Genomic DNA, 13,271 nt, shown 5'->3' with positions numbered 1-13,271 from the left:
GACGCTGACTGCTGTTTGTCTTCCAAGGATGTTGATGGTGGCCTCTTCCAAAGGGATCAGTGTTTGCAGTGTAGTAGGACCTCCTCCAGTGCTCGTTGTGTGCCAGCTTCTCCTGCAAGAAGAATGGAATTTTGTTAATATTTGCCCCGGGCAAGGGTTTTCAACATGAATGAGCCAGGTGCAAGTGTGGCAAAGAGGGAGAAGTAGTTCCGAGAGTGTAAATGAAAGCGGAAAGCATGTCTTTTCCTGCTTACTAATGGATAACTGTGGGAAGTGGAGAAGGAAAGGATTGACAGTGCTGAGGAAACAGGGCTGTGCAAAAAGTATGAGAAATGTGAAGGCATTACAGCCAGGTCCTGATGAAACTACGGAAGGCATTCACTTTTTGTGCCACCTCTGACTATGCCTGTTTATCAATTTGCTGGGGTATCCATCTACTATCTGTGGCAAAGAGGATCTCCATTCTTTTGTTCACTTGCTCCATCAGCATCTCCATGGCTGCATCCAAAAACCTCTGTGCCCTGCTAGAACTCATCTTGCCTTCAGGCATTTTCTTGCAGCTCCATAGCATTGCTTCCCTATCTTGCCCACAAAGAAATACCTTTCCTTTATGCTGTTGCAAGCCCACAAGAACTTGTAGCAGTGCCTGATTTCCTATCTCCTAATGGGCAAGCTACTTATAGAGAGTGGATTTCACACCGGCTGCTCGCCTCCACCATGCAAATAAGGGGCAACCCGGAAACTGGAACGGGTTCTCTGCTGACTCCTCCAGGTGGCCGCTGCTCTTTACCTGTCCGGTTCGCCCAGTTTCCCACTGGGAGACCAAAAATAGCCCCCATTGCCTCTCTTTGTCTTAAAACTAGTTTATCCTTCAACTCACAGTGATCAATAGAATGGGAAATTCACTGGTGTATAATAAAACTGTACATCTAGTGCACATTTCCTGCCCATCACACTTTGTGTGGTACTGAGATTTCTGTCAAACATTATTTTAATAAAAGAAACCAAGGCAAGTCATTTGGAATGTATAAAATGTCTGTAAATTCTGAACGACCTCACTTTTTTTTGAAAAAAAGAGAAAGCCAGGGTTCTGACCGGCAGCCTGAAGAACAATTAAACTCTGACCTCACCCAGTGTTTAACAGAAAGTGGACTTTGTTTTAAAGGTATACAGATTCACTTTTCCAGCAGAATAATACATGTGTATTGCATGGTATAATATTTCCATCCTTGTTAAACAGCATATAAAATCATGGAATGGTTACAGCACAGAAGAAGGCCATTCAGCCCATCGGGCCCATGCCAGCTCTTTGTAAGAGCAACCCAGTTAGTCCCATTCCCCCACTCTTTCCCTGTAGCTCTGCAATTTTTTCCCCTTCAAGTATTTATCCAATTCCTTTTTGAAAGGAAATATCATCTGACGTACTGTGAGCAATGCCGCAGGAGATCTACTAGGGATATTAAATATTTTCTTGCTCAATCTGTTCACAGCTTGGCACCTTCACGTCTCATGATGGGGAGTATTTTGTTGAACCTCTTGTTCTGCCTGATGGGGAAGAATATGATGAAGAGCACAATAAACCACATCTTGTGTACAAACAAGATGCACTGAAGACTAAAGTGACAAGGGAAGTCACTAATATTTGTGGCAACTCAGGTATGTTTAAAACCTTCAATGTACACTGAAGACAACATACATATTGTAACAAACAATAGGAAATAGAAGTAGGGCCGATCATACACTGGTGTCCATCTGTTGCTGGTGGAAGAGTAATAAATGTGAAAATGTGAATTTTTAAGGTTTTATTTTATTTAAGATATTTTAAGGATCTGATTTCTCTAGAATGATTATATTTGCATAATGTAACAGTTTGCTTTAATAAGATTTGCAACAGGAAACCATAGTTGGTGCTTAAGAATAATTAGGTGATAAAGAATTGTAATATATGTGTATATTTTGATTGTTTTCGTTATTGCAATGTTTGAATGAATATATTGTTTCATTTCTTCAATGAACAAGGCATTTTCTTTTATGTTTGTAAGTTTTGATGAGTGTTTAATTTAATTTAAAGTAAACATTAATGATTTTCAACTCACATAATTCATGAAATTAATATTTTAGTTTGAAAATTTGCACCATTGTTGCTGCTCTTTAATTTACATGTACGTTCTTTTCCTTTTTCCACAATACTCTGGACTGTGTCCAGTTTTTAAATGTGCACAACATTTTTATTTTATTGGCGAAAAGTTGTAAATGCATAAGAATCTGATAAAAAATGTTTGCTTATGAAAACTGAAAACTTTGAAATTTAAGTGGCATCATAACTACAAAATAGCATGAAATTAAAGCCAACTATTTTAAAAGGTATTTTTTTTTTGTTTTTATTTAACTTTTTCTCATAGGGTAGTGGAAAAATTCTGATGTAAAAGTTCCACATTTTTTTTGCCTTTTGGGGAATGGTAAAGATGCTTGCATTGATGTACAAGTCACATTGCAGAGTGGCAGGTTTTCAAAGCTCTATTAAGTTGTGACCTATGCACTTATTTTGCAATAATTATAATGCTCAACTGTGGCTTTGATGTCATAAACTTAACCTTGGTATATGTCAGAGTTAACATCAATAGCTGCATAGAGGTCAAAATCATCGTTCTGGGAAGTAAACCATGATACCACTGAGAGGATCATGGTTCTGGCAATTGATTTGGCAGCCCTGGGAATGATCAGCAACTTTTGGATCATGACCAACATTGATTGAGATGTAGTCGCAGTCCTGGGAAAAGCACACTAGCCCTCAGAGCAAAGTGACAGCAATGAAGTAGATGAGCAATGCCTCAAAAATTGAGCAATACAGTTAATTACAGTGAAATGAAGCACCAGGCTGCTAAGGATATTAAAGGCATGAGTAGCAACCACCTAAGAGTATGATTTGAATTCAATTCTTATCTTTTATTAATAGGAAAGTTCTGAAAATACAAGTATAATAAAAGTAGGTATAGACAGTGTGAAGCTAGGACTGGACTAACCAAGAGGCTCAAGCTTGAGGCTGAGCTATGGAAATGATTTATAGGGGACTACACATTGTGAGAAATGAATTCTAGACTTGTATTTTTTTCACTTGGTGAGTTTTTGATCGAGATAAAGCTATCTGAGCAGGTTCCAAGAGGCAAAGCATTTCATGTAAGAATAAATCATCTCCTGTTGTCCATAACTACCTCTAAATGATTCATTTAGAGCAGTGTAGATGGAATCTTAGAAGCAGGCTGTATGCCCACCCTCTGTTTGACATGAGTTTTGTAGTACAAGGTAGCTTAAGCTGAAAAAAATCAAAACTAGTCATCCATAATTGAGGCACATGTATGGTGGGAGAGTCTTACAGTCTGTGTTGCAAGCTGACATGCATTTTGCTAACCTTTGCAATTAATGTATTGCTTATTCATCAAAGGGTATTTGAATGGAAGACTTTTGGTGAGAGTAGAAAATTAATGGTTTAAAATATTACAACTACGAATGTCATCATAAGCACTAATTCTCTGCAGGCTTGAATTGTAAAGATTATTGGTCAAATGTGGACGATGTGTGGACTCATACAAATACCTGTAATCAAACACATTGTGTCTAGACAAATCAAAGATATTCAGTCACACAGGATGTCAAAGTCATTTGTAACTTTGATTAAGTTTGTTTCGGTGCTGTGGCAGGACGGAAACCTGATTGAAGAGATTCAAACATGGAGTTGCAAGAAAGTTGGGCACGAATTTGAGAGGCGACAACAAGTTCAAGGACTTTGGAGAGGAATGGAAGGTAGTTTCAAGGGCAGAGGGGTCCAGGGTGAGATTTTTGAGGACGAGGAGTGATGACTTCAGTTTTGAAATTGAGGGGGCAGTACCAGAGGAGAGGGAACCATTTGCAATATCAGCTAGCATGAGGAAGGGAAGTTGGAAGGTCAGCAATTTAGTGAGAATGGGGTTGAGAGAGCAGGAGGTGGGTCTCATGGACGATGAGCTTGGATGGGGCATGAGGCTATAGAAAGATGCAGGTTCAAGGCAAGGCTGGGGAGAACCTTGGGGGGAGTTTTGCTTGATGGGCAAGGGGAGGAAGGGAATATGGAAGAATCAGCTGAATGGATGGTTTCATTCTTAGTGACAAAGGAGTCCATAAGCTCCTTGTGCTTGTCATTGTAGATGAGGGTGGAGGGGACAGGGGGCATGGGGTTTAAGGAAATGGTTTGTAGTAGAGAAAAGAAGCTGGGGGTTATCTTTGCATTCCAGTTTTTAGTTCGAAAGATTTGATAATGTTATGATTAATCAGAATTATGTGTTCTTTTAAGCTCTTTTTTTGAAACCAATTTATCTTCACATAAAAAATGTTACCAAGAATCAGGTCAAAGTGCATCTTCTGTGTGCAGAATAAAATACTTAAGAGACTCATTGAGAAGGTTAAAGGGCAGTATTAACCATTATAAAGTGTCTTCAAACTCCAGAACATTGCCTGTTTATGCTCTCACCCAGTGCTGCTGGAAACCCTTATCCATGTGTATAAATGCAAGTTGCTGTTGTTGTTGCTGTTCCTCACTTCAAGGGTCAATGTTTGTACTGTTTTACTTGCCAAATTCCCCACTTCCATCCTTCACAAACTTCATCTCATTCAAAACTCTATGGTACGAGCCATCTCCCTGTCCTCTCCAAGCTCCACTGACTGTGTTCCTGTTTTTAATTTCAAAGTTGTTATCTTCAGATATTGCAATGTGCTATCTTTTCCCTATCCAGAAATCTTGTCCAGCTCTATGTCCCAGCCCATATTCTCCGTTCTTCTAACTCTGGATTATTGCTTATTCCTCACTGACACTGCTCCGTCACCAAGAGGTTAATCTTTCTGACAAAAGCTTTGCCCTTTGGTATTCTCTTCCAAAGCTACTGCACCTTGCTACATCTTTCCTCATCTTTTAAAAGCATCCTAAAAGCATAGTCCCAGATTTTTCACTTCCTGTCCAGTGGCCACCTCTCCCCCATCCCCTCTGCCTTGTATAGCACCCCAAAATATTTTTCTGTATGATGAGTGTTATATAAATATAAGGTTGTGGTGGTTGTTAAAAATCAGTTGACTGGTATAATTAAAGTAGTGTTCAAATGTAACTTATTGACAGGAATGAATTACTATTTATTGATTATTTTAAGCCTATGTAAGTCTAAGCAGAGTCCAAGGCCCGCAAACCTAAGTCAGTGGGAACTAGATTGGAGGAAGAGGAAATCATTCCAAGGCTCTTTCCCTCCAGTGGAAGACCTTAGGATGTTATTGTCACTTCCCAAGGCCTATTGCCATCTAGTCCATCGTGGCCCCGAAAAGCAGTGGTAACATGGGCGAACAGAAGAGAAATCCATCGGCAACCCAATACTGCGGCCTCACATCCATTTTCATGTGGTGGGCTGGGGACAAATGGCTAGCAGTGGTTCCAGTGAGGGAAACACAGCTTGGGCGGTGAGACGGCAGCCATCATTCTCTGCTGCTATCCCACCGATTTCAGGCAAGATCATGCAGGATCTCTCAGCTTCATGCACAAGTTTGATGTTTATAGACAACTAAACAAAAGTTACAGTAGCTGTAATCTGTAGTCTGGATTTTTACTCTCTCTCTCTCTCTCTCTCTCTCTCTCACATTCACACCCCCACCCCCACCTCCATTCCCCGGGGTATAAATTGCACTGCCGATTCTCTGTCACCCAAGTTGAATTTATACACCTCTCTGCTTAAAACAAATACTCAACATAAATTTTCACTGAAATAAAGCTTCTAAAATTTGTCCTCTAATTTTTCTTCAAATAATTTTGATAAACAATTGAGCAGAAATTGCAAGAAGACATATATTCTATCTGTACAGCTGACTGAACTGATACATTTTGGAAAATTAGATACACTGCACAATTCAAATTCAGCTCAGTGTCACAGCTCTGAAAAAAAGATCAACTCCTAGTCAAAGCTTCTAGGCTGAGGCCTTGAAGTACAAACTTTAATGAAGGCATAAAAAGACACAACATAATTCAATGAATAAGTATAATCATTTTATTGTGAAATATGATTTTTGATTTTTAATTTTTTTTGATTAAACCCTTATTTTGGATATTAGAAATGTCAGTTACTAAGGAAAAAATGGTGGATTAAAACATTTTTCAGAAATTGCATATTGGTTGCACAGTCAGAGTGATGAGTTTATGTAGGTATTTTCCATTATAAATGTAGACATAGGAATTTCTAATGGTAAAGTTGACATAAAAAGTGTGACAAACAGTGATGACAAGAAGTCAAGTGACAGAGACAGGAGTGTGGGCAGACATTTTACTATATTATAGATTTATAGTTAAATAGAAAAATGTATGGCAAAACTGAGATCGGAACTGCCATTAGGTTAAGTATCACTACAGCATCTCGGCTCGTGAAGTGTTGAGGGGAAGAGGGTGGTGAACTTGTTTACATGGGGAGACCAGACTCCCTCATTAAATGTCATGGGAAGTATAAAACTAGAAGTAACTGTTATTGCATTTGTAAATGTGGTCACAAATCTAAAGTATAAGAATTTTTTTTAAAACAGTAGAGATTGGATTGAAATGCAAGGTCATAAATTTAAGAAGGAGCTAGATAGATTTCTAGACACAAAAGGCATCAAGGGGTATGGAGAGAGATCGGGAATATGGTATTGAGATAGAGGATCTGCCATGATCATATTGAATGGCGGTGCAGGCTTGAAGGGCTGAATGGCCTACTCCTGCTCCTATTTTCTATGTTTCTATAAATATCCAAAGATCAGAAGGCTTATTTGGCTCAACTAGCTCATCTTTACATAGAAAATGATGACTCTCCCCTCACCTACCACTGCATCTAACTGACTCTTGAATGATTACAGAGCTTTGTCACCACTGCTCTACCTGGAATAGCATTCCAGGTATTAAACACTATGGGCTCGATTTTAGGGTCGGGTTTCCGGCGGGTTTCCAGCGGGGGGGCCCCGAAAATCCCGATCTCCGATCACGTGACCGGATTCGGACGAAATCCCGGCCACTTCCGGGTACCGCGCTGACGTGCGGGGCTGCGCGCGCAAGCCCCGCTGGTGGGAATCCCGCAGGCAATTAAAGCCAGCGGGGTTCCACTTGAGAGCACTTAACTTGCTCGTTGTGGTCAGTTAATGAGCTGAAGCAGCTGTCAAAAGAGGAAGTGTGGGATTTTACGGTCAAAGCAGTCAGTTTCCCACACTGGGGGAAACAGGACCCTTCAAACCAGGCGTGTTGCAGCCAGCAGCCTGTGCCAGGTGCCAAGGTGCGCTCCACGGGGGAGCGCCCTCACCCACGCAGGAGGCCACCGCGTCACATAGGGCAACCCCTGCCCTCCACCAACCCCCGCCAAGCCAGAGGACAGACCGACACGAAACCGCAGCCCCAGTCCGAGGACCCACCCACCTACCCTGCACAACCCCTCACACCAACACCTGCCAGATGGGTGGTGCGTTGACATCGTCGGAGGACGAACAGGATGACCAGCCCCAGCAGCCTCACAGTCCACGCCGTCCGCCTCGGAGAGGTGGGGCCCCCCAACACGGTGCTGCGGCACACCCACCTGCACAGCAGGAGGGAGGGCAACCGCAGAGAGAGATGCGTCGCAGGAGGCACTACCCTCCGCACAGGGTGTACAGAGCGAGGCTCAGCTTCATGGACCTCTCCGAGGAGCAGTGCATACGGAGGCTCAGAGTCAATCGCCAGGTAGTCGCCGACATCTGCAGCCTCCTTAACGACGAGCTGCTCCCTGATGGACCAAGCAGCATCTTCTTACCTGTCGCCGTCAAAGTCACCACTGCCCTCAACTTCTTCGCATCTGGTTCCTTCCAGGGTGCCACCGGGGACATCACCGGGGTCTGTCAGTCCTCTGCACACAAGTGCATAAGGCAGGTCACCGATGGGTTGTTCCGCAGGGCCTCCCACTACATCAACTTCGCCATGGACGAGCGCAGCCAGATGGAGAGGGCGGTTGGATTCCATGCCATGGCCGGCTTCCCACGGGTGCAGGGTGTAATCGACTGCACCCACATCGCAATACGGGCACCTCCGCATGAGCCAGGGCTGTTCATCAACAGGAAGGGGTATCACTCCATGAACGCCCAGCTCATCTGTGACCACCGCCAGAGATTCCTACACGTGTGCGCCAGATACCCCGGCAGCTGCCACGATGCCTTCGTCCTCAGGGAGTCCGCCGTCCCGCCCATCCTGCAGGCACCCAACGCCGGCAACGGCTGGCTCCTCGGCGACAAGGGGTATCCCCTCCACACGTGGCTCATGACACCTCTGAGGAACCCCATCACCGAGCCGGAGCGTCGGTACAATGACAGCCACACTGCTACCAGGTCTACAATTGAGCAGACCATAGGGCTTCTCAAGATGCGCTTCAGGTGCCTTGATCGTTCTGGGGGAGCGCTCCAATACACACCATTCAGAGTGGGACGAATCATAGTTGTCTGCTGTGCCCTGCACAACATGGCCCAACAGAGAGGGGTGCCGCTGGAGGAGGCCCCATCCACACCCGCCACCCACATTGAGGAAGGCGAGGGCGAGGAGGAGGAGGAGGAGGAGGAGGAGGAGGAGGAGGAGGAGGAGGAGGAGGAGGCGGAGGAGGAGGAGGAGGACGCGCCCGAGGATGTTGGACGACCCATGCGCCGAGCCGCGACTCACCGGGATGGTCGCCGGGCCAGGGACGCACTCATACGTCAACGGTTCTCCTAGAGTCAGACACTGCGAGGCGCTCGCATCTCCTCACCTGCACATGCGAGCGGCCATACCAGCCCCCTCCACTGAAGAGTGCTGCCAGTAATCCTGCACCCACAGCAGTGTGCCCAATGGGTGGCAGCAGGTGTTCGCCGTCATGATGGCCTCCACGGAACGCAACTACTGCACAAGCCGCGGAAGAATGGACGAGAGGTGGCAGGAGTGGTGAGAATAGACTATTTAATATGTGGAATGTGACATCATTTAAGAAACAAAGTACAAAATAATAAACACCCTGGTGTATTCCCTTTGTGATTATAAGGCCTTTGGAATTCTTCTCCGGGAACCCCTACGTGGTGCTACCCCTGTGGCTCCAGCAGAGGTAGTGGCAGGTTGCTCGTCTTCTTGCCTTGACCGGGTAGATGCTTTTGGCGGACGGCCCCTGGGTTTCGGTGCCCGTGAGGGCACCTCCACAGACTGCTCCTCCTGCACCGGGGCAGGGGCAGACTCGGCCACCTGGAGAGGAGGCACCATTGCGGGTGCTGGTTGAGAGGTGGGCGACGGGTGGGACGTGGGGACGCCTTGAGAGGCGTCCCCGCTTCCATGTCCCCGGTCACCATCATCCCTCTCTTGGCCTCGGCCCACATCACCCCTTCCACCCTGCTGGACGGCAGTTTGGATGGCATGTGTGAGGCCTTGCAAGGCCACCCCTAGTGTATCCCTCAGCCTGTTGGTGGCGTCGGAATGTTGCTCACCCTGAATCCGTACAGACGTTGTGAGGGCCTGCAAGGACTCGAAGTGGAGCTGTGCGTGACGCTCGAGGGAGGCCAGCCTGTCCTCCACCGCAGACAGTCCCGCACCTACCCGCGACACTGTGTCGCCGGTACCCTCCTGTGCCTGCGCCACCAATGCCCACATGCAGGAGGTGGACTCCTCCATCGCCTGCGCTATTGTGGACAATGCGCGCGGCACCTCTGCCAGCACCTCAGCAATTAGCTGGTGGCCCTCGACGACTCTCCTTTTCTCTGGTGGCCCCCTGGGTTCAGCATCTGGGTCCGGCTGAGCAGAGCCTGGAGATGAGTGCTCCCTCCGTCGCGGACCCTCCGCGGCTGCCCCTGCCACCAGGGTCTGCTCATGCTCACTCGTGCGCAGTGACTCACCAAGTGCTACCCCAACTAGTTGGCGAGGGGGACCCACCGAGGTGCGTGTCTCTGCGCTGGTGGATGGTTGGCTCTGATGTGACGATGCACCCTCAGAGACCGCCATGTCCTCTGAGGAATCGCCCTCCATGCTCGCTTGATCCAAAGACGCACCTGCAAGAGAACAGAGGGCACTTTGAGGCATGTGGACCAACTTGACAGTGCGCCTGATGGCAGGTGATGATACGGTCACTCGCGATCATGGGTGTTGAGTGTCAGCTTTCCCTTACCGCCCATTTCGGCAGCGACACACTCGCCATCGGCCACCGACAGGCAATGTCGCGTGCGGGCGAGGTCGAGCGCCTCCACCTCTGCGTCGGTGAGCTCCACCACTTGCGGCGGCCCACCTCCGGTGCGTGCCCTTTCGCGGTTGTTCTTGCTCCTCTTCTCCTGTGAAGGCAAAACACAGATGTGTGAGTGGGTGCGTCTTGCATCGTGAGACGCATCGAGCATCGGTGTGGTTGGGTTGAGCGTGGCGCGGAACGGATGGGAGGAAGTGTGGGCCACGTGCCCATCCCATTGCATGGGGATTGGGGTGTGTGGTAGTGTTCGGGTGGGGTCAGGGACGGTGGGTACTTGCGTGCACGGCGAGGATGGTGAATGAGTGGCTGTGAGGATTGCTGATGGAGCGCAGTGGTGGCTGTGCAGGAGGGGGTTGTGATCTGCTTGGCGTGATGGTGGGGACGGGATGTGGGAGGGTGCGTTGGTGTACTCACCTTGCCAGACCTAGTCAGGTCATTGAAGCGCTTGCGGCACTGCTCCCAAGTCCTTGGGGTGTTGCCCCTGCTGCTCACCTCCGCCGCCACCTCTGCCCATGCCTTCCTGGTTGCGGCGGCAGGGAACTTGCGCCCATCCTCAGGGAAGAGTGTTTCCCTCCTCCTCCTCACGCCCTCCAGCATCAGCTGCAGTGCCAGATCTGAAAAACGGGGCGCAGCCTTTCCCCTTGGTTGAGCCATTCTCCCAGACCTCTTGCTTGCAGCAGGAGGGGCTTTGGGAGACTGCCCCTTTAACTGGAGCTCCTACATCGCGTCGACGGTACTGCGCATGCGCAGCCGGCCGGCACGCAGCTGGGGAGCGCAGAACCCGGAAGCAGGGCTTAATGGGTCCAATTATCCCGCGATCGCGTGGGGGACGCGAACAATTACCCGTCCGCGTTTTCGACGCTCCCGGAGGACCACCCGCTGGGAACCCGCAGGCCTGCTAAATTCGAGCCCTATGTGTGAATAAGTGCTTCCTGACATCAGCCCTGAACTTGCCTTTTGCCAGTTTCTACCCATGTCCCCCTTATCCTACAGTTGCGGTACAACTTATAATAGTGATCTGGATTAACTTTTCTATTCTGTTTAGTATCTTTTTATTTCTAAAAGGTTTTCTTTCATTCTTATCCTTTCAAGGCTGAAGAGTCTGAATCTCTCTAACACAATTCCAGGGTTACGATGCTTCATTGTGCCCCAGTGACCAAAACTGAATATAGTACTTGAGGTATAACCTGACTAGAATAGTATGCAGCTTCAGCATGCCTACCTCTGACTTATACTGTACTGATTTGGCAATATAGCTCAGCATTTTTGCTTACTTTGTTGAGAGCTCAGCAATGACTGGAATTAAGTCTGTTACCAGTGCCAGATCTTTTCCAGCCTCTCCACTAGCGAATTCAACACTATTAAGTACGTCCATTTATTTTCTTCCAATGCTTTGCATTTACCTGCATTGAATTTTACCAGCCATGTTCTACCTGCTTGCAAATTTTGTTTATATTCCTTTTGTAGTTCCTTGGCTACTTCCACAAACTTGACTGCAAGTTTGACTAATTTGCATTGCGTTTCTGAATCCAGGGCATTTATGTTGATTAGGAAGTGTGGAGGACATAACAGTGATCTTTGGGATACTCCAGTCCTTACATCTCCCCAGACAAAATCAGTCCTCTAACTAGTAGGTGCTACTGTCTAGCTTTCTGGTGATCCCTCATCTCCCTCCAAATTCTGTCTAGGAGAATTACTGCCTTAACTTCATGTAGCAGTCTTTCATCCCGACTTTCCTTTTTTCTGGAAGCCTAGGTATACTAATCGTAGGGCTTTCTGAAATCCACTTGGGCTGCCACTTCCTGAATTAAAAACTTGAGGTTGATCAGACAAGATTTACCCCTGCTGAAACTGTGGCTGCTATTTATTCGAGGATTAATGTTATGAAAATATTCAAATATGTCCCTAATGATTGGCAAAATAATGAAAACAATTATTGATGCAAAAATAGGTGCCAAGATGACATGTCCAGTCTAGTGCACTCCTGTATTCATTGACTCATGGTGGCCATTAGCAATTTATAGATTTAATCCCTAATTTCATTTAATACACTTAGGTATATATTATCTACCCCTGGGGATTTATTGTCTGTTATGGACCTCATAGCGAGTGATGTCGGTTATTAAGTTTAGTTGTAGAACCTGTTATGATGAGTGGCAAACTATTAGTGCCTTCCCTAGAGAATATTCTCAGGAAGTAACCACTTAGAACCATTTTTAGTTCATCTTCAGTTTCAACCCATTTGTATCCTTAAGTGTTCCTTTGATAACCCTCTTCCTATTATAATACTGGAAGATTTTCTTACTGTTGTATTTGTTTCTATAGCTCTGTTCATTTCTAGTTTTCACTTTGTAGTTCTGATCATCAATTTCATTTTTCTGGAGGTTCATTTATTGTTTCCAGCCGTTTCCCTTATCTATGGCTTTTTAGAATTTGTATTTGATATTTAACTTTGCATTGCTTTGATAATACCTCCAGGGTCCCTTTTGTTTAGTCTGTGCTTATTAGTCTTTGGTATGTAAATATGTATATATCCTGCAGGCTGAGGACTGTGACCTTAAGGATATTGGTGTAAAATTTCTAGGGTTGGGGGCTTCTCCCAATCTCCTGCCATAACTAAAGAAAATAATAGCACTAAAGAGTGACAAATCCCCAGGATCAGATGGTTTCCATCCCAGGGTTTTAAAGGAAGTAGGTGAGCACATTGCAGATGCCCTAACTATAATCTTTCAAAGTTCTCTAGATTCAGGAACCATCCCTCTAGATTGGAAAATTGCACATCATTCCGCTTTTTAAGAAAGGAGAGAGAGGGAAACCAGGGAATTATAGACCAGTTAGCCTAACGCCTGTTGTGGGGAAAATGCTGGAGTCTGTAGTTAAGGATGGGGTGACTGAACACCTCGAAAATTTTTAGTTAATCAGAGAGAGCCAGCATGGATTTGTGAAAGGTCGGTCGTGCCTGACAAACCTGATTGAATTTTTTGAAGAGGGACTAAAGTAATGGACAGGGGAATGTCAATGGATGTTATT

At 46.2% G+C, this 13,271-nt stretch overlaps 1 protein-coding gene across 2 annotated transcripts in view; it reads left to right on the top strand.

Moving 5' to 3' along the window:
- adamts9 (ADAM metallopeptidase with thrombospondin type 1 motif, 9) overlaps positions 1-13,271 on the top strand; it is a 259,676-nt gene that overhangs the window by 8,511 nt on the left and 237,894 nt on the right. For both annotated transcript variants that reach the window (XR_010966102.1, XM_067998852.1), the window contains exon 3: positions 1,491-1,656. Coding sequence is in view for 1 of the 2 variants with exons in the window: in XM_067998852.1 (XP_067854953.1) it covers positions 1,491-1,656 (166 nt within the window). In the remaining variant the exon portion in view is untranslated. The remainder of the gene's footprint in view (positions 1-1,490; positions 1,657-13,271) is intronic.

The sequence above is a fragment of the Heptranchias perlo genome, chromosome 17 (genome assembly GCF_035084215.1).
Source record: "Heptranchias perlo isolate sHepPer1 chromosome 17, sHepPer1.hap1, whole genome shotgun sequence".
Classification (NCBI taxonomy): domain Eukaryota; kingdom Metazoa; phylum Chordata; class Chondrichthyes; order Hexanchiformes; family Hexanchidae; genus Heptranchias; species Heptranchias perlo.
Note: the sequence above shows the minus strand (reverse complement) of the source record. Positions and strands in the feature narration are given on the sequence as shown.